Below are 18,651 nucleotides of genomic sequence, written 5' to 3' on the forward strand. Positions count from 1 at the left end.
AGCCATTCGGAAGAAAGATTGGAATGCAATACAGCTTGGTCACAAGAAAAGTGAAGAGGCAGAGGAATTTAGGAATAAAATTCCAGAATAGAGGAAAAAAAAAGAATGATCAACAGTATTTTTATTTTGAAGAAAAACCACAAATTCCACAAGAAAGCAAGAATCGGTGGAACATCAATAATGCAGACATTATGAGGGCTCTACAAATTCACAATGGCAGGAAAGGAATCAGAGAATGAAGGAACATAAACAAAATTGAGAATTTTAACTTGAGTATTTGAGAAACTAGAAGCTAAATACAGGTCAGTGAGGCCTGCGGTTATGGACTAGCACACTGGAAGAGTTTTGAATGCGGTAACAATTAGATGGTGTGGACTGCAGGGCAGAAGTGGTTGGCACTTGTTTGACACTCAGCTTATAGAACAGAACAATACAGTACAGAACAGGCCCACGATGTTGCGCCAAATATTTGTCCTAGCTTAAGCACCTATCCATGTACCTATCCAATTGCCGCTTAAAGGTCAATGATTCTGACTCTGCCACTCCCACAGGCAGCGCATTCCATGCCCCCACCACTCTCTTGGTAAAGAACCTACCCCTGACATCCCCCCATACCTTCCACCCTTCACCTTAAATTTATGTCCCCTTGTAACACTCTGTTGTACCCACGGAGAATGTCTACTCTATCTATCCCCCTGATCATCTTATAAACCTCTATCAAGTCACCCCTCATCCTTCGCCGTTCCAATGAGAAAAGGCCTAGCACTCAACCTATCCTCGTATGACCTACTCTCCATTCCAGGCAACATCCTGGTAAATCTCCTCTGCACGCTCTCCAAAGCTTCCACATCTTTCCTAAAATGAGGCAACCAGAACTGCACACAGTACTCCAAATGTGGCTTTACCATGGTAAGCCTACCATGGGGAACCTTATCAAATGCCTTACTAAAATCCATGTACACTACATCCACTGCTCTACCCTCATCCACATGCTTGGTCACCTCCTCAAAGAATTAAATAAGACTTCTAAGACAAGACCTACCCCTCACAAATTCAACTAGTCTGCTTAGTTTCAAGCAGACTACTGAAGCACAGCCTGAGACAGTGGTCAGGGAAGGACATAATTCGTGCAGAGCGCCAAGATAATTGCTCATAAGAGACAATGGAGGGAATTCAAAGAGGTTACAATGAGAGCACTAAGTCCTATCAGCATGTACAGAAACTGGTTGTGTCTACACATTGCTAAGATAAACAATTGGATAAAACTTGATTCAAGTGCATAAGAACTAAAAAAAAAATGCTCATCTATTCTGAGCTAGGTCAGAAAGGTAGGTAATTGGCTTTTATAGGAGAATACTGTGTGGATGATACAATCCACATGCTCTAACATTTTTCATCAATTTAAGGAAACATTCAAGCTGCATGCTATTCAGAACAATAGTAATCATTCCAAAAATAAGATGAAGTACAAAACATGCCCAAAACACATCAAGTTGTCAAAAACAAAGATTGAACTGTCATGCACATTTGACTAAGCTGAAACATGTAAGAAAAATTTAAGAACTTTGTCATAGAACATGCCAGTTGAGGTACAGGATGAATTACAAGTGAAATTTTAGTTAAAATATATATGAAGTCTCAAGTACACAAAAATTCAGTATTTTAAATATGCGAGTAGCACCAAGAGGGAGTCTATTATTATAAATTCATATGTAATTACAATTCTTAGATTTTGAAGCTCAAATCACTTTTTTAAAGCTGCATTCAAAATCGTTCAGTTGGTGCAAACATCCTTTGATACTAGAATCATTAATGATTAAAAGTTACTTAGCAATGGTGTAGTTAAAGCACACCTACTGTTTGACCTTTTGGAGAACCCTGCTGTGCAAGTGTCTCAAAGTAATTCTTAGCTTCACCAATGTTCAACTTCAGGTAGTCACCCAACAGCATGGCATAGCCCACTTTCTCCATGGCCTTGGTATTTCCCATATCAGCTGCTTTGACAAGTACTTTATACCCTCTAGATCAAAAAGGTATAAAAATAACACATGTAAGCAGTATTCAATAAATGGATTTATGATTGAAGTATGACAATTAACCAGCTGAAAACGAACACATGAACAAGAATAGACCACTTGGCTCTTCGAGACTGCTTTGCCATTCAATAAGAGAATGGCTGATCGGAGTTCAATCACAACCCTAAATTCCTGTATACCCCCAATAATCTTTCATCCCCATGGTAATCAAGGCTCTACCTACCTCGCCAACATTACTGGAGTTTGCACAAAGCTAAGTCTGTGGGGGGGGGGGGGGGGGGGGGGCTGAGGGATTTAGCATTGTTGCAAAGATATTTTGCATAAAGGTGACATTTTTCAATGAATAGACTCACTGGAATCTATTTATGTTGCTAGTGACCTCTGGTCATACTTCCAATGTGAAAGATCAAAGGACCACAAGATATGAGCAGAATTAGGCCATTCAGCCCATCAAGTCTGCTCCACGATTTGATTATGTCTGATGTGTTTCTCAAACCCACTTGCCTGCCTTCTCTGTAAACCTTGATCCCTTACTAATTAAGAACCCATCCATCTCAATGTTAAATACACTCAATGGCTTGGCCTCCACAGCAATGAATTTCACAGATTAACCACTGGCTGAAGAAAATCCTCATCTCAATTGTAAAGGGCTGTCCCTTCACTCTCAGGCTATGTCCTTAGGTCCTAGTCTCTCTTACTAAAGGAAGCATCTTTTTTACATCCACTCCACACAGGCTTCTCCATATTCTTTAAGTTTCAATCAGATTCTACCTCCCCACTATCCTTCTGAACTCCACTGAATACAGACCCAGAGTCCTCAACCGATCCTTATATGACAAGCCCACATCCCCAGGATCATTCTTGTAAACCTCCTCTGGATCCCATCCAACGTCAGCACATCCTTCCTTAGATAAGGGGCCCAAAATTGCTCAAAATATTCCAAATTGGTCAGGCTACAGCCTTACACTGCCATTTTTGCTCTTCTATTCTAGCCTTCTTGAAATTGTATTAGCCTGACAACCAACTGAACCTGCATGCCAACCTTATGAGTACCTTGAACTCGGGCTCCCAAGTCCATTTTGCTTCAGATTTCCAAAGTCTTTCACAGGGCGGGGGCAGAAATAACCCCATGCTTTCCCACACTGTATTCCACTGGTACTTCTTTTCTCCACTTTCCTAGCCAGTCCAAGACCTTCTGTAGTCTTTCTGCTTCCTCAACACTATCTATCTTTGTGTCACCTGCAAACTGAAGAACAATGCCCTGAGTTCCTTCATTCATATTGTTAATGTATAAGGTCTACAGTGTAGTACCAAAAGAAACCCGGCAGAACACTCGTCACCAGCTGCAAACAATCTCTTTATCCCCACTCTCCACCTTTTCCCAGTCAGTGAATCCTCTACCTATTAGAATATCCTGCCCCAATAAAACTGATCCTTGTCGTACTTAGCAATCTCCTGTACATTATCTAATCAAAGGTCTTCTGGAAATCCAAATAGATCACATTTGACCGCATTCTTGACCTTATCCAGACCAACCTGCTGGCTGCCATGAGGTTACAGATTATGTCGGAGTACAATTCTGCTGCTGTTGATAGTCTTAGAGATGCCCAGTTTCGAATCACCAGATCTATTCAAAGTTTGTCCTATTTATCATTGTGACAGTTTCATACACAACACAATGCAGGGTATTCTCAACATGAAAGCAGAACCTTGGCTCAACAAGAATTGTGCAGTGGTCACTCTTACCAATACAACCAGGACTACTTGCACGTTAAACAACGTAACCAATGATCCGTTTGAGGCTCTGCAGGCCTGGCACATCCAGTTGTGAATGGTCATGGCGATGGACAATTAAATAACTCACTGGAGCAGGAGGCTCCACAAATATCCCCATTCCCAGTGATGGAAGAGCCAACACATCAATGCAAAAGATAAGGCTGAAGCATTCGCAGTACCCTTCAGACAGCAGTGCCAAGTGCACCATCAACCTCTGCCTCCTCCACTGGTCCCCATTATTGCAGACAATCCTCAGCCAATTCAATTAATTCCACATTATATCAAGGGTGAAGGCACTGGATAGTGCACAGGATGTGAGTCCTGAGAAGATTGCACAACTTCTTGCTCCCCTATCCAAGCAGTTCAGTACAACACTGGCATCTATGCGATATTGTGGAAAATTGCGCTGCACACAATAAGCAGGAACAAATCCAACTCAGTCAGTCAATCACCACCCCATCAATCTACACTAAATCATCAGTAAAATTGTGGTAGATGTCATCAATGCTATGAAGCAGCACCTGCTCAGGGACATCCAGATTGATTTCCACCAACTCCTGACCTCATTACAGCCCTGGTTCAAAAAGAGCTGAATTCCAAAGGAGGGCGGAGAATGACAGCCCTCGTTATCATGGCTGCATTCAGACTGTAGCATCAAGGAATCCTAGCAAAACTGAAATCAATGGGAAACGGGGGGGGGGGGGGGGGGAGAAAGGAGGGCATTGGAACTGTGGGTGCAGTCATACCTGGCACATAGGAAGATAATTGTGGTCATTGGTTCATTGGTTGTCATCTCAGATCCAGGATATCTTTGCATTGGTACCTCAGTGTCGTATCTTTGCATCAACCACCCTCAGCTGCTTCATTAATGACATTCCCTCCATCTTGGTCAGAAGTGGGTATGTTCGGCAATGTTTGCACAATGTTCAACATCATTGACAACTACTCAGAGACTGAACCAGTCCATGCTCAAATGCAACAAGGTGTGAACAATATGCAGGCTTGGGCTGCTAAGTGGCAAGTAACATTCACGCTACACAAGTGAACATTACTTCAATAAGAGACAATCTATCGTCTGATCCTTGACAGTCAATGGTGTTATCATCACTGAATTTCCCCAAAACATCCTGGGGGAAGGGTTACCATTGGCTAGAAGCACAACTAGACTTGCCTTTAACACAGTGGCTAAACAGAAAGTCAGAGGCTAGGAATATTATAGCAAGTAACTCACCTCCTAATCCCAAAGCATGTCCAACATCCACAAGGCAAAGTCAGAAGTCCCACTCGCCTGGATGGGTACAGCTCTTACAACACAAACTTGACACCAACAGGTCAAAACAGCCTGCTTGATTGGCACTACATCCCCAAACATCCATTCCCCCACCGCCAAAACTCAGTACACACAGCTGCTACTATCTACAAGATACACTGCAGGAATTCAAAGATCCTCAGACAATGCCTTCTAAACACATGACCACTTCCATTTAGAAGGAAAGGGGCAGCAGATATAAGGAATACCACCATGTGCATTTCCTTCTCCAAGAGACCAATCACACTGATTTGGAAATGTATCATTCCTTCACTGTCACTGGATCAAATTCCTGGAATTCCCTCCACCAGGGCTTTGCGGTCAACCTACAGCATGAGTGCAGCAGCTCATACAGCAACAAGGGATGGGCAATAAAAATGCCAGCTGGCCAGCGATGCCCATATCCCACAAATGATTTTTTTTTAAAAGTCCATGGCTCTCCTTGTCCAAATTTGCTCTTTACCTCCTTAAAGAATTCCAACAGATTTGTCAGGTATGACCTCCCCTTGATGAAGCCATGACGACTCAGCCTTTTATTACCATGCACTTCCAAATACGCCATAATCTTATCCTTAATAATGGACTCTAAAATGCCAATGACTGAGGTCAGGGCAACTGAACTGTAATATCCTGTATTTTGCCTCCCTCCCTTCTTAAACACGGGTGTTACATTAGCTACGTTCCAGTCCTCTGTGACCCTCCCTGACTCCAGTAATTCCTGAAGAAAGAAAACCAATATCTTTACAATCTCCTCAGTTATCCCCTTCAAAACTGGAGAGTAACCCATCTTTTTCTGGGCAATTCATCCCCCTTCAGACCTTTCAGTTCTCCCAGCACTATCCTTAGTGGCAGCCACTACACTGCCCCGATTCTTTTGACGTTCTGGTATGCTGGCATCTTCCACTGCAAACAAAGCAATTCCCCCCACCCCGCTTAACTTTGTCGTTTTAATAGGAAGAGTCCTGTTGGATATTTTGTACCCTGCCCTGATCCCCTTACTGCCATGTCTCCGCAATACCATAACAACACCTGCTAATTTCAATCTGCACTAAATCTCATATACCTTGTTTCATAGACAGAGAACATTCAAGTACCATACCCACAGTCCTGCATTGATTACCTCCCAACCCCTTCTCATACATGTCCTCTTATCTGCTGTGTGAAGTTTGATTCCCAACCCTTTCCATAGCTTATTCTATTACTTGTTCTGGAAATTTTAATACCCCCTGCTGAAGCCTCCTCCCTTTTAATTTGTTCTATAGTTGCCCTTGTAAGTGAATCAGCCCACCACACCCTACCACCACCCCCCCCCAAAGGCCATTTAGTTAAAAGCCTTATCCTCAGCCTTAGCTTGCCAGGACTCTTAAAAGGGAGAAATACTTGTAAGAAAATTATTTATAGTGGATTCTGGTACAGTCAGTTCTGCTATTATGGTCTTTCATTAACACAAAATGGCTGTAACACGATTGACAAATAGGGAAAGCTATTTCTAAAACACAAACTTGTAAAACATGCATTGGCTGTAACTTGATTACATCGCCAACACCAAGTGTTATTTTTATTGTGCAATTTTTGTACAGCATTGGATCGTGCTGGAATGCGATTACTGCATTATAGGAGAAATGACTGTACCACTTAACAGCCCAAAAGACAAGACAACATTCATGTCCATCTAGTCTAACAGGTCTGGCAACATCTGTGAAGAGAAACCAGAGTTGGCATTTCAGGTCAAGTGACCTTTCCTCAGACCTTCAGGTCACTTGACACGCAATGTTTGCTGTTTACTCGTCATAGATACTGCCAGACTTGAGCTTTTCCAGTAATTTCTATTTTTGTCTGATTCACAGCATCCACAGCTCTTTTGGTTTTCATGTCCATCTAGTCGAGTGGCATCTCTAAACTAACAAAGCAAACAATCTCAACTAATACAAAAGATCATGCAGCACAATATTCAATTCCAGGTGAACGAATAACAATTCATTGTTTTATCATGTCTAGTATGAATGCAGGCAAGCCTTTTATTCAACAAAGAAAGATCAGCACAAAAACTATAAATCACATGAGATTGTGGATACTTACTCTTTTTTTTGGCTCTTCTTATTTGTACTGTTAATCATTTTTATCCCGGAGTGATAAAGTCTCTCTGCTTCCTGTGCAAGTTTTCTTTGATTGGCTTCTTCATCAGCTTGAAGACAAGAAAACAAGTCTTAATACCTCAAGTTAAACAGAGATTAACCTCTAGTTGATGCTAAGATGCATTTTTTTCTTCAAAATACTTGCATATTAAAACCTAGCTATGCTACTTCACACATTGGAACAGATTAATCCAATCTAGCTGCAATTTGCAAACTTTTAAATACCACTGTCTTAGGACTAAATGTCTTCCTATAAGTCAATTAACTTCCATCCAAGATAAATACTGTATGGAACTGAAACCTTTCTTTTAATTAATCTTTCATTTACATGGCAGTACCGTAGGTCTATATTCCAGACATTAGGCAACGAGGTTTAAAAACAAATGAAATCTGCAGAATGTCGTATTCAGGTCAGAAAATAGGTGAGGGGCAAAAAAAATTAAGGTTATGCAAGGCACATTGCAAGAGCTAATCAAGTGATGCTCTCTTTTAAAATAAAGAGTATGCATGATCAACATACGTTTTAGTGAATCACCTTTTGTCAATACCAAAGTGAACAGTATGTGCTATTCAATTGTCAGATCGTAACAAAGCTTATCTTAGAAAAACAGACTAGCCATTTGCATGTAAGAACTACCAGTCAGTATGCTGTTAAATTAAATCGCTATAATGTTCAATCTGTATTTTTTAAGCTGTATATCCACAGTATATCCATGTACTTAGACACACCATTGTTAGTTTACACTGCAGTAAATTGTTCTCAGTTCGGTGCAAAATAAAGCAGCTTAACTGCAGGGGAGGAACAAATATGCTGACCCAGACTTGCTAAAACACACGAAGAGGTAAATTGAAAGGATTAAACATGCAAGCTTTCTATATACTCAACACAAGATGGTTTACTCAAACAGCCCATCAGCTCAGACTCAGACCCAAAAAATACCAAGCTCACAATCTCCCTGTAAATAATCCTTCATTAGGTAATTACAGTTAAAGATGAAAATACATTAAACTAGTGAACCGAGTTGGCATAAATAATACTATGATCGAGGAAGTTCATATTTCTCTAGACTTTAGCATTATACTCAAAACATTGAAAAGTACAAAACTTAAAATTCAAGATTTTACAAAGGCGTACAGTCAGAGGCTTTTTCAGGGTGGAAGGATCAAATACAAGGGGACACAGGTTCAAGGTGGGGGGGGGGCAAATTTAGTGGAGAAGTGCAAGGAAAATTTTTCAAAGGGTGCTGGGTGCCTGAAACATTGCCAGTGGAGGTAGTGGTAGCAGTACGCTAGCAACGTTTAAGGTGTATCTTCACCTCATGTTCACATGAATGTCAAAAGGGGTATAGATACCGTATGTGTCTAAATAAGGACTGGGAAACTACACAGGGTTGGTGGGCTGAAAGACCTGTTCCTGTGCTGTATTGTATTGAGTTAAATATTTCAGATACAAGTTAAAACTCTTGCAAAAGAAAAAGGCTCCAGTTGTATAAACTGAACATGAGAAAAGTTCTCACTTTCACAAAATCCCCACTTGTGGTCCTGATTATAGTTGTATGTTGTTGCACACCAGAATCGGTCATCATCTCGCCCATCAGTAGTACAGCTAAAGTATTCCTGATCCAAAAACAGGAATGGAAATATGCAGGGCTCACCATCAGCAGTGCCACCAATTGCAGTTTGATCTAAATTAATTAAGAAAAACAAATATTTATGTCCATTTAATCAGAAACCAAAATATTAGAATTTTGACTTTAAACAGGCCAGATTGCACACATTAAATACTATTTGAAACCAACAAGCTCTCAATAATTACTAATTGAAAATGGAATTTCAATCTGTGTTATCAGAAATAGTAATATAATGGAGGGTGGAAAGCAAAAGGAAGAAGAAAATAAATCACAGGTTATGACTTTCGTCTACATTTATTAATAATTCTATAAGCGAAAACATATTTTTAATGAAAATACATGCAAAACAAGGTGGAGTGATGTCATGAACAGGACACAAGCGCAAGCAAAGCAACTTGACAATTTAACAGTATTGGTGAATATTTCTGGGCTTTAAAACAAGCTGGGCCTTCAGTGTTTTCAGCAAGGTCTAGTCTTTTCCTCCTCTTTTGTAAAATGTTAAGATTATACTTAAATAAAACTACAGTGAAGTGAAAAGAATAGAGAATCTAGAGTAATTATCTAATAAATTGAAACTGATAATGACTGCAGGATGAGTGACGTGTTATACTGCATCACATGGAAGGTGTCAGAAACTAAGGTAGTCCAGAACAAACACATCTGCAGTGTTTACAACTTGAGGAGTTTGGGGTCCAGGTTAAGGAGCTGCAAGCTAACCTAAAGAGTTTGTGCCACACCAGGGAACAGAAAAGTTACCTGAACACTTTGCTCAAGAAAACAATCACATACCTTGTGTAGGTAATACAGATTTGGTCTGTGACCAGGGACAGGAGGATGTGATCAGGTATGGGGACCCAGGGGGCTGCATTTGAGAAATCTTGGCCCTTGCAATTACCCACAAAGTGCAAAGGTTCTTGTAAGCTGTGTGGATGAAAATGAGGATGAGGATGAGAAAGCTGACCACAGCACCATGGCTTAGGGAGTCATTTGAGTCAGGAGAGGAAATAGGACTGTAATTGTGCTGGGGGAAGTATGTTGACAAATGCATCTCTGCAGGCAGGAGTACAAGTCTTGAAAACTGTGATGCGTTCCTTTAACCAGTATAGTTAAGGATAGCATCAATGTAGCAAAGATTAGTGGCAAATCAGAGGATTAGGGAAGTTTTAAAAACCACAAGACTGAAATAGTAAAAAGATATAATAAATTGAGGGTAAACTTGCAAATAATATTAAATGGGATAGAAGAGACACCGAACTGAACAATGGCCCCTGAGAGAACGAGGCTGGGGAAATGATAATGGGAGATCAGGAAATGTCAGAGAAGCTGAGTATATAGTTGGCATCAGTATTGATGGTAGAAGGCAGTATATAATGCTTCAAAAGTACTAAATAACCAAGGAACAAAAGTGAGAAAAGGAATAAATCTCACTCTCACTGGCTGTAAACTCATAGGGCGAGAAGTGACAAGTCCCATGGACTAGCTGCTATGTTTTGTAAAGCATTAATCAAAGCAGCTGCAGAAATAGTCCTTAGATTCTAGGAAAGTACTGGAAGTTTGGAAAACTGACAATTTAACACTTTTTATTCGAAAAGGGAAAGTGAGAAAAAATAGTAATTATAGTCCAGTCAGTTTAATGTGTCATCGGAAAACATAGAGTCTATTATTAGGGATGTAACAGCAGACCATTTAAACATACATAATCAAATAGAATCAGCATGGCTTCAAACAAAAAGGGGGAAATCATAGCTGAAAAATTTTTTAGAATTCTTTGAAGAGGTAACAAGGAGGATTGATAAAGTGGAATCAATGTATATTATACATTTGGATTTTCATAAGGCATTTGGAACAGTATCCTATGTTAGGTTGTTAAAATGAGACAATGATGAAGGTAAATTATCGGCTGATGAACAGAAGATAGCGTTGGGACAAAGGGGGCATTTTAAGGATTGCACTCCTGCAGTTACTGTCGGGGCCACAATTATTTACAACATTTACAGGAAAGTGAAATGCATTACAGCCAATTTTGCAGGTAAGTGAGAGGGCAAGTGGTGAGGATGATCGAGGGATATAGCCTAATAAAAGGAGTAGGTAAAACACTTAGAATATAATGTGGAAAATATAAGATTATATACTTCCAACAGAGAAACTATTATTTAAACAGAAAGATTGGAGAAAGCTCCAGCACAATCTTCAGAATCATCATTCACAAATCACAAAGTTCAGCAGATAACAGGGAAGACAAATGTAGGTTGATCTCATGTGCAAATGAAGTGTCTTATAGAGTAAAGGATAAGTATGCCAGACTTGTCCTCATTGGAGTTCAGAAGAATGAATGACAACTGAATGCTGCAAGAGTCTACAACAAGAGGACATAATCTCAAAGCAGTTGCCCATTTAGGGCCAGAGATAAGAAGGATTATTTTCTGAGGATAGTGAATCATTGGAATTCTTTACTGCCAACAGTGATCAAGGTTAGGTTAAGCAAATTCAAGATTCAGATGTGGGTGGCACGGTGGCTGGCACTGCTGCCTCACAGCACCAGAGACCCGGGTTCACTTCCCGCTTCAGGCGACTGTCTGTGTGGAGTTTGCATGTTCTCCCCGCGTCTGCGTGGGTTTCCTCCGGGTGCTCCAGTTTCCTCCCACAGTCCAAAGATGTGCAGGTCAGGTGAATTGACCATGCTAAACTGCCCGTAGTGTTCGGCAAGGGGTAAATGTAGGGGTATGGGTGGGTTGCGCTTCGGCGGGGCGGTGTGACTTGTTGGGCCGAAGGGCCTGTTTTCACACTAAGTAATCTAATCTAATCTAAAAAAACATCTTTAATCAGTAAGGAAATCAAGGATTTGGAAAAAAGACAAGGAAGTGGAGCAAGGATTATTAGATCAGCCATAACCTCATTGAATAGCAGAATAGACTCAACTGACCAAATGGCTTCCCTTCTGTTCTTGCGTCTTATGGCCAATAAAGCAAAAGCTATTGATTTCTTAAAGGAAAATAACTATTGTGTAATTAAAAGCAATCAGATTGCATAAAGTTCTGAAATTGGATTAAAAATATATCAAACATAAGTTACAACTTGTTAGTCCAAAATTTAGTGTGCATTATTCATCTTTTCAATCTATAAAAAGGTCATGTAATGCAATTAATTTGAACTTCACTAAACAAATAAATAAAAAAGAAAGACTATAATTCAATACATAAGACAATATTTCACTATCTTCTACCAATTATGCCTTTAGTTTCACCAGATTTAAATTAAAATCAAGTTTAAGTGCTTATGCCAATGCACAAAAATAAGCTAAGTCAAAATGCTCACTTTACAAATCATATATCTGGCATTTGGCTCGATGCTTATCCTTTCACTTAACATATACATGCAAACTATTAAGTCTAAAATAATCTATTAAATGCAGATTGAATCTAACAAATTATCAGTTAATGTTTGAAGAAATACATATCATAAGGGGGAATAAATTTATTTTTTGCTTTCTCTCTAACATATTGACTACATAATAGGAACTCTTTCTTTGTATACGTGGCACAAATTAATCATGATAGAAGTAGCTGGTGGTGGGGCACAACACCTGCATTCGCCACCAACAACTTTGTTTCGTTACAGCTTATAATTGATATGTTCTACTGTTCTATTTTTAGGTGCAAGAGTTTCAGATGGACTTAAACAAGCCCCAAAAACAAATAGCTGAGGGATGCTTTATAAGCAATAAACATAGCACAATAGAGAAAGAAAAAAATCCCTCATTTTTATTAAGCCACTAGAAGTAAATTTAGAGTTCTGCATGTAGTATTATTGATGTAGTCATCGATGTACATGTTTACAACACAATCAAATAATTTACAACTGATTAATGTTGATTAGAACTAATACTTAATACATTAACCCATGAACATTAAAAATCAAATTCTGTTAGAAAAATATTTAAACCAATGTCAGTCATATCCACATTGGTATGTCACTATTAAAAGATTTTTTTGGATGTCCTCATTCCTCTTCTTAGCACTTGCATTTTTCAGCAGTCCATTTTGTGTTAAAGTGTTTAAGTTGTTTTCAGTGGATTCCTTGAATAGATTATTCTCAGTCTCACCTTTTATAACTTCTTCCATATTGTCAGCGGTTGGACTTTCTTCATCAGAAGTAGAATGCTGGGGTTCCTCATCTTTACCTTCCCAGATATCTTCTTTGGAATCTATAATCTGCCCAGCAACTACACGGGCTTCATTTGGATGATCTTCATTCTGTTCACTTGACTAAAAATGAACATGCACACAAAAGGTACAACATAAATAAAATCTGACAAACATGTTTTAAAAAGATGTGGGAAGGACATATGAGGGAGTTGTGAGAAAAGTAAAAGATGTACCTCCACAAAATTACAAATGCATTAATATCTAACAAGATTCTAACTACTGCATTTTTCAGAAGGAAACATTACTTTCAAGGAACCTGTATTAACAATTTAACTAATGCAGAAAACAGTTAAATATTGAATTTGCAGTGAGGAGAATAACGACAATAGCATAAAGTATCATAGCTTCAGACCATTGATTAAGGTCTGGCTGGTGATCTTGATCAGGGTCAGCAGAAATCTAAGTGCAGAAGCTGCTATCTATGCTCCACAGGTCTTTGCACACTATTTAAATCCTACCAGCATTCTTGCCTATTTCTTGTCCCAGGATGTTCTTATGAGAGCTTTTTCATTGAAAATACATCTATGTTGTTTGCCTTAGCTAGTCTGAGGTAGCACTTTTGACATTCTTACCACTTTGGGCAAGATTTATTAGATTGATTCCAGAGTTGGATGAAAATGTCAAATACTATGGGGCACAGGGTTAAGTTTTAAAATGATGTGCGAGACTAGTTTTATTTGTGAGGGTCTTCATGCCTGGAATTCACTGCCAAGGAGGTGGTAGAAAGATGGAATAGCAACAGTTAAGAGGCACTTAGGCAACACATGAGCAAGCAGAGTTGGGCAAAGTTTATCCCCTAGACTTATCATTGGCTACAGAAGCCTAAAGAAAGGCTTTTAAAAAGTACTTGCAAAGTTCTCAGTTCTGAAAATTCAACACCACAAGATTCGATACTTTTAGGCTCTCTCAGACTTATTTTGGTGTGATTGGTCACAACATGAAAGATTACCTTTGAGTCCAGTGATTCATTGTCAATTTCTTGTATATCTGCAAAAAAGGAAGGAAAAGCGTCATCATCAGGGTAATGATACATTTTATATAGACTGACGCAGATATAATTTTAAAAAGCAGAAACACTAATACATAATTTAATTCATGTAATGTTCACCACATGATACATTGGTCAAAAATGCTTCAAAATAAAATTCTTTGCCAAAGCTTTCTCTATTAGTTTAAAAATGCAAGCTTTTCCGAAACATTAAAATTATGGCTTTTAATTATGGGTTGTACAATTAACTGTATTTACATTGTTATCTGCAGAACAGAAACTGTGCTACTCATTCAATGTACATAAGCAGGAGGCTGTATATCCAGACAGTTTAATATCTAGAAAGACTTGTCACGTTAGAGAAAAACAATAAGTGTAAATGAAAGTCGCTTAACTGTTCATAAGCCTGTCTATTAATTCAGTAATTGGTTTAGACGTTATAATATATGGTTGAATAAAATAGATGTGTTACAATTTTGTAGTCAATAAAGAATGACTTTTCCATTATAATTAGAAAGAGAAAATTCAGCCCTTCAAGCCTGTTCCACCATTTGATACTATTATGGCTGATCTCATCTTGGCCTCAACTCCACTTTTCTGCCTACTTTCCATGACTCTTCAACTCACTGCAAATTAAAAATCCATCACTATCTCTTTAAATTTACTCAATGTCCCAGCATCCACTACACTCTGGGGTTATGAGTCCAACAGATTCACTACTCTCAGAAGTAAGTGTTTATTCATGTCTGTTTTAAATCTGCTGCACTTCATCTTAAAGCTATTACCTCTTGTTTCCCATGAAGAAATATCCTCTCTATGTATACTTTGTCAATCCACTTTACCATCCAGTATAGCTCAATTTGATCTCCTTTCATTCTTCGAAAATCCGGAGAGTATAAGCTTAAACTGCTCAACATCTCTCAAGACAGACTCCTCAGAGCATAAAACAGTACAGCACAGGAACAGGCCCTTCAGCCCACCATGTCTGTAACTGCCATGAAGCCATTCTAAACTCATTCTATTTTCTGCTTGCTCATGTGTTGCCTAAGTGCCTCTTAACTGTTGCTATTCCATCTTTCTACCACCTCCTTGGCAGTGAATTCCAGGCATGAAGACCCTCACAAATAAAACTAGTCTCGCACATCATTTTAAAACTTAACCCTGTGCCCCATAGTATTTGACATTTTCATCCAACTCTGGAATCAATCTAATAAATCTTGTCTAAATTGCCTCTGATGCAACTACATCCCTTAAGGGATCAAAATTGTACGCAATACTCGAGGTGCAGTCTCACTAATGCCTTGTATAGTTGCAGAAACACTTTCCTATTTTATACTCTATTGCTTTAGCAATAAATGCCAAAATTCCATTTGCTTTTCTTATTACCTGCAGTATCTGCATGCAAGCTTTTTGCAATTATGGCATGAGGACACCCAGATCCCTTTGTACCAAAGCACTCTGACGTTTCTCTCCATTTACATAAGAAGCTGTTGTTTTTTTTAATATTCCTCTCACCAAAATGGGTAATTATAAAAATTCAGAATCAACAATCTGCCATGTATAAAAGGGAATCCAAATAGTCAATCCTACACTTCTGTATTTTTAGCTTTGTCTTTGAACATATAAAAATGAGCATGGGCCAAAGCCAAGAGCTTGGTTCAAGCAAATAATTACTATTCTAGAGGGCCTTCACGGAGTAGAATAGAAGATGCTTCCATTTGTTGGAGAGAGGGTGGCACAATGGCTCAGTGGTTAGCACTGCTGCCTCACAGCATCAGGGACCCGGGTTCGATTCCAGCTTCGGGTGTCTGTGTGGAGTTTGCACGTTCTCCCTGTGTCTGCATGGGTTTCCTCCGGGTGCTCCGGTTTCCTCCCACAGTCCAAAGCTGTGCAGGTCAGTTGGATTGGCCATACTAAATTGCCCATAATGTTAGGTGCTTTAGTCAGAAGGTCTGGGTGGGTTACTCTTCGCAGGGTCGGTGTGGACTTGTTGGGCCGAAGGGCTGTTTCCATACTGTAGGGAATCTAATCCAATCAAAAAAATCAAAACCAGAAACTTATCATTACGATGCTGCCATTCAATAACAATAGCAAATTCAGGAGGAACTGTACCCAGAGTGCGGAAGTTGCTTTCATCAAGAATAGGAATCAAATAAAGTTGATATGTATAAGAGGAAGTTAGGATGGAAGGAATAAAAGATAAAAATAGTGAGTTTATATTAAATGGGACAGAAAAGTTTGTGATGGAAAACCACTTACATGCACTAATTCAGCAAATTGTTTGCTTTAATGCTGTACATTCTACGTACAGAATCAAAATGAATAGCATGTGACATTCTCCAACTGCACGAGGCAATCTTAATTAGTGGGGTAGCGTTTGCTGCCCCTTGATTAACTAATTTGACAAAGTAGACTAGTCACCCATCAACATATCTAAATACTGTATGAAATGACTGGGGAGAACAGCAGATCCACAAGTCTACACAACTTAGTCTAGTCCATAAAAATTCCACAAAAACGTACTGGGCCATAATCCTCAACTGTTTCAGAACTGTTTAACAAAAATAAAAGTTCACTTTCAAGGTGGGCTGTCTGCTTAAAATGTAAATATTTACTACTGATTTTGTGATTACTAAATGCGTAACCTTCAACCAGCTTGTAAAACAAAACTGTACAGTATTTACAGTGTCCCTGCTTTGGCAAGATTAGTAGATTTCATAATCATTACTAAATAGATGCCAAGTTCCAATTTTTTTTTAGTATTTATTCATGGAATGGAGGCACCACTAGCCAGCTCAGCATTTAGTACCTGCCCCTAATTCCCCATAGGGCAGTTAAGTGTCAACCACATCATTACAGATCTGGAGATATGCAGATCAGACCCGGTAAGGATGGCAGTTTTTTTCCCCGAAAGACTTTAATGAACCAGATGAGATGTTTTTCCCCCTAACAATCAACGATGATTTCATAGTCATCACAAGACTTCTGATTCCACATATGTATTGAATTCAAATTCTGCTATCTGCCATGACAGCATTGATGCCACTGGTCTATCAGCTCCTCTTTTGTCATTAATCACTCCAGATTACTAACTGATCAACCTCTGACCAAATTTGTACTCCATATTCTCCCAGTTCCATTATCCAGGTCCTCATTCTCCCTTACAGTACAACAACAATTCCACTTCCAGTCTGGCCAGCTTCTGCTTGTTTCCATACCATATTCATAAGGGACAGTATGATGTTTATTGGGAAAAAAAGACACAAATGTAGTCTGTCAGGGATGGAGGCAAGACTCAAAGAGGTATGATGATAGAAAGAAACGATAAAGTAGCCAGGAAGAAGATGGAGGCTTCAATCCAATGCACATTCAACTTGCAATGAAGTACAAGCATTTCTTTAGGCAGTCATCTCTTAACTATCATCACTTGGAGGTTCTGGTGTTGGACTGGGGTGGACAAGGTTAAAAAACACGTCAGGTTATAGTACCAACATGTTTATTTGGACGCACTAGCTGAAGGAGCGGTCCTCCGAAAGCTAGTGCTTCCAAATAAACCTGTTGGACTATAACTTGGTACTATGCGATTTTTTAACCATCTCATCTATTTAGCCTCAACTAGCCCAATGACCAGGGGTTTGATCTGCAGGATTATCTTAAATTGAAAAGAAACATTTGCCCCAAGTTACCCCAATAACATGTTTCCTTCGCATTGGTTAGTTGTCCTCAATTATCGTAATTGAGGACAACTCGAGTGCGAGCAGCAGCAGAGTTTAAAGGAACCCGGAAGGCTACAGCTAAGGTGAGACAGTTTGTTTTAAAATTACTTACCGATAGCGGGCAGCGGTGTTTTTTTTTCTCTTTTCACAGAGCAGGAGCAGCAGGGGGAAGTGACGAAGACCAAGGGGCAGCCGGGTAGGTTTTCTCCCTATAAAAGCGAGCAGGAGAAGAACCCGAGGCACTACAGGGATAGTGCCTCCCACCCGCCCTCCTCCTCTAACCTAATAATAAGACCCGTTGTGGTAAGTAGGTAAGTGCTGCATTTTGCTTGTTTTATTCTTTACACCAAGTTTTTTTTTTAAAAAAAGGTTACTTTTAGAGGGATGGCAGTGAAGGCAGTGCAATGTTCCTCTTGCAACATGTTTGAGGTGAGGGATGCCATGGACGTCCCTGCTGATTACACTTGCAGGAAGTGCACCCATCTCCAGCTCCTCCAAGACCGTGTTAGGGAACTGGAGCTGGAGTTGGATGAACTTAGGATCATTCGGGAGGCAGAGGGGATCATAGATCGGAGCTTTAGGGAAGTAGTAACTCCAAAGATGGCAGATAAATGGGTGACAGTGAGGGGGACTGGGAGGAAGCAGCCAGTGCAGGGACCCCCTGCAGACGTTCCCCTCAAGAACAAGTATACCATTTTGGATACTTGGGGGGGGTACGACTTACCAGGGGTAAGTAACGGGGCTCAGGCATCTGGCACGGAGCCTGTCCCCGTTACTCAGAAGGGAAGGGTGAAGAAGAGCAGAGCAGTAGTAATTGGGGACTCGATAGTTCGGGGCACAGATAGACGGTTTTGT

At 39.7% G+C, this 18,651-nt stretch overlaps 1 protein-coding gene across 1 annotated transcript in view; it reads right to left on the reverse strand.

Moving 5' to 3' along the window:
• Positions 1–18,651, reverse strand: part of sel1l (SEL1L adaptor subunit of ERAD E3 ubiquitin ligase) — a 47,795-nt gene that overhangs the window by 23,494 nt on the left and 5,650 nt on the right. Inside the window, exons 2-6 of the mRNA XM_043697156.1 lie at positions 14,042–14,079; positions 12,990–13,152; positions 8,774–8,941; positions 7,201–7,306; positions 1,858–2,020 (exon numbers count right to left, since the gene is read on the reverse strand). Of these exons, the coding sequence (XP_043553091.1) occupies positions 1,858–2,020; positions 7,201–7,306; positions 8,774–8,941; positions 12,990–13,152; positions 14,042–14,079 (638 nt within the window). The remainder of the gene's footprint in view (positions 1–1,857; positions 2,021–7,200; positions 7,307–8,773; positions 8,942–12,989; positions 13,153–14,041; positions 14,080–18,651) is intronic.

Source organism: Chiloscyllium plagiosum, chromosome 10, assembly GCF_004010195.1.
Source record: "Chiloscyllium plagiosum isolate BGI_BamShark_2017 chromosome 10, ASM401019v2, whole genome shotgun sequence".
NCBI lineage: Eukaryota > Metazoa > Chordata > Chondrichthyes > Orectolobiformes > Hemiscylliidae > Chiloscyllium > Chiloscyllium plagiosum.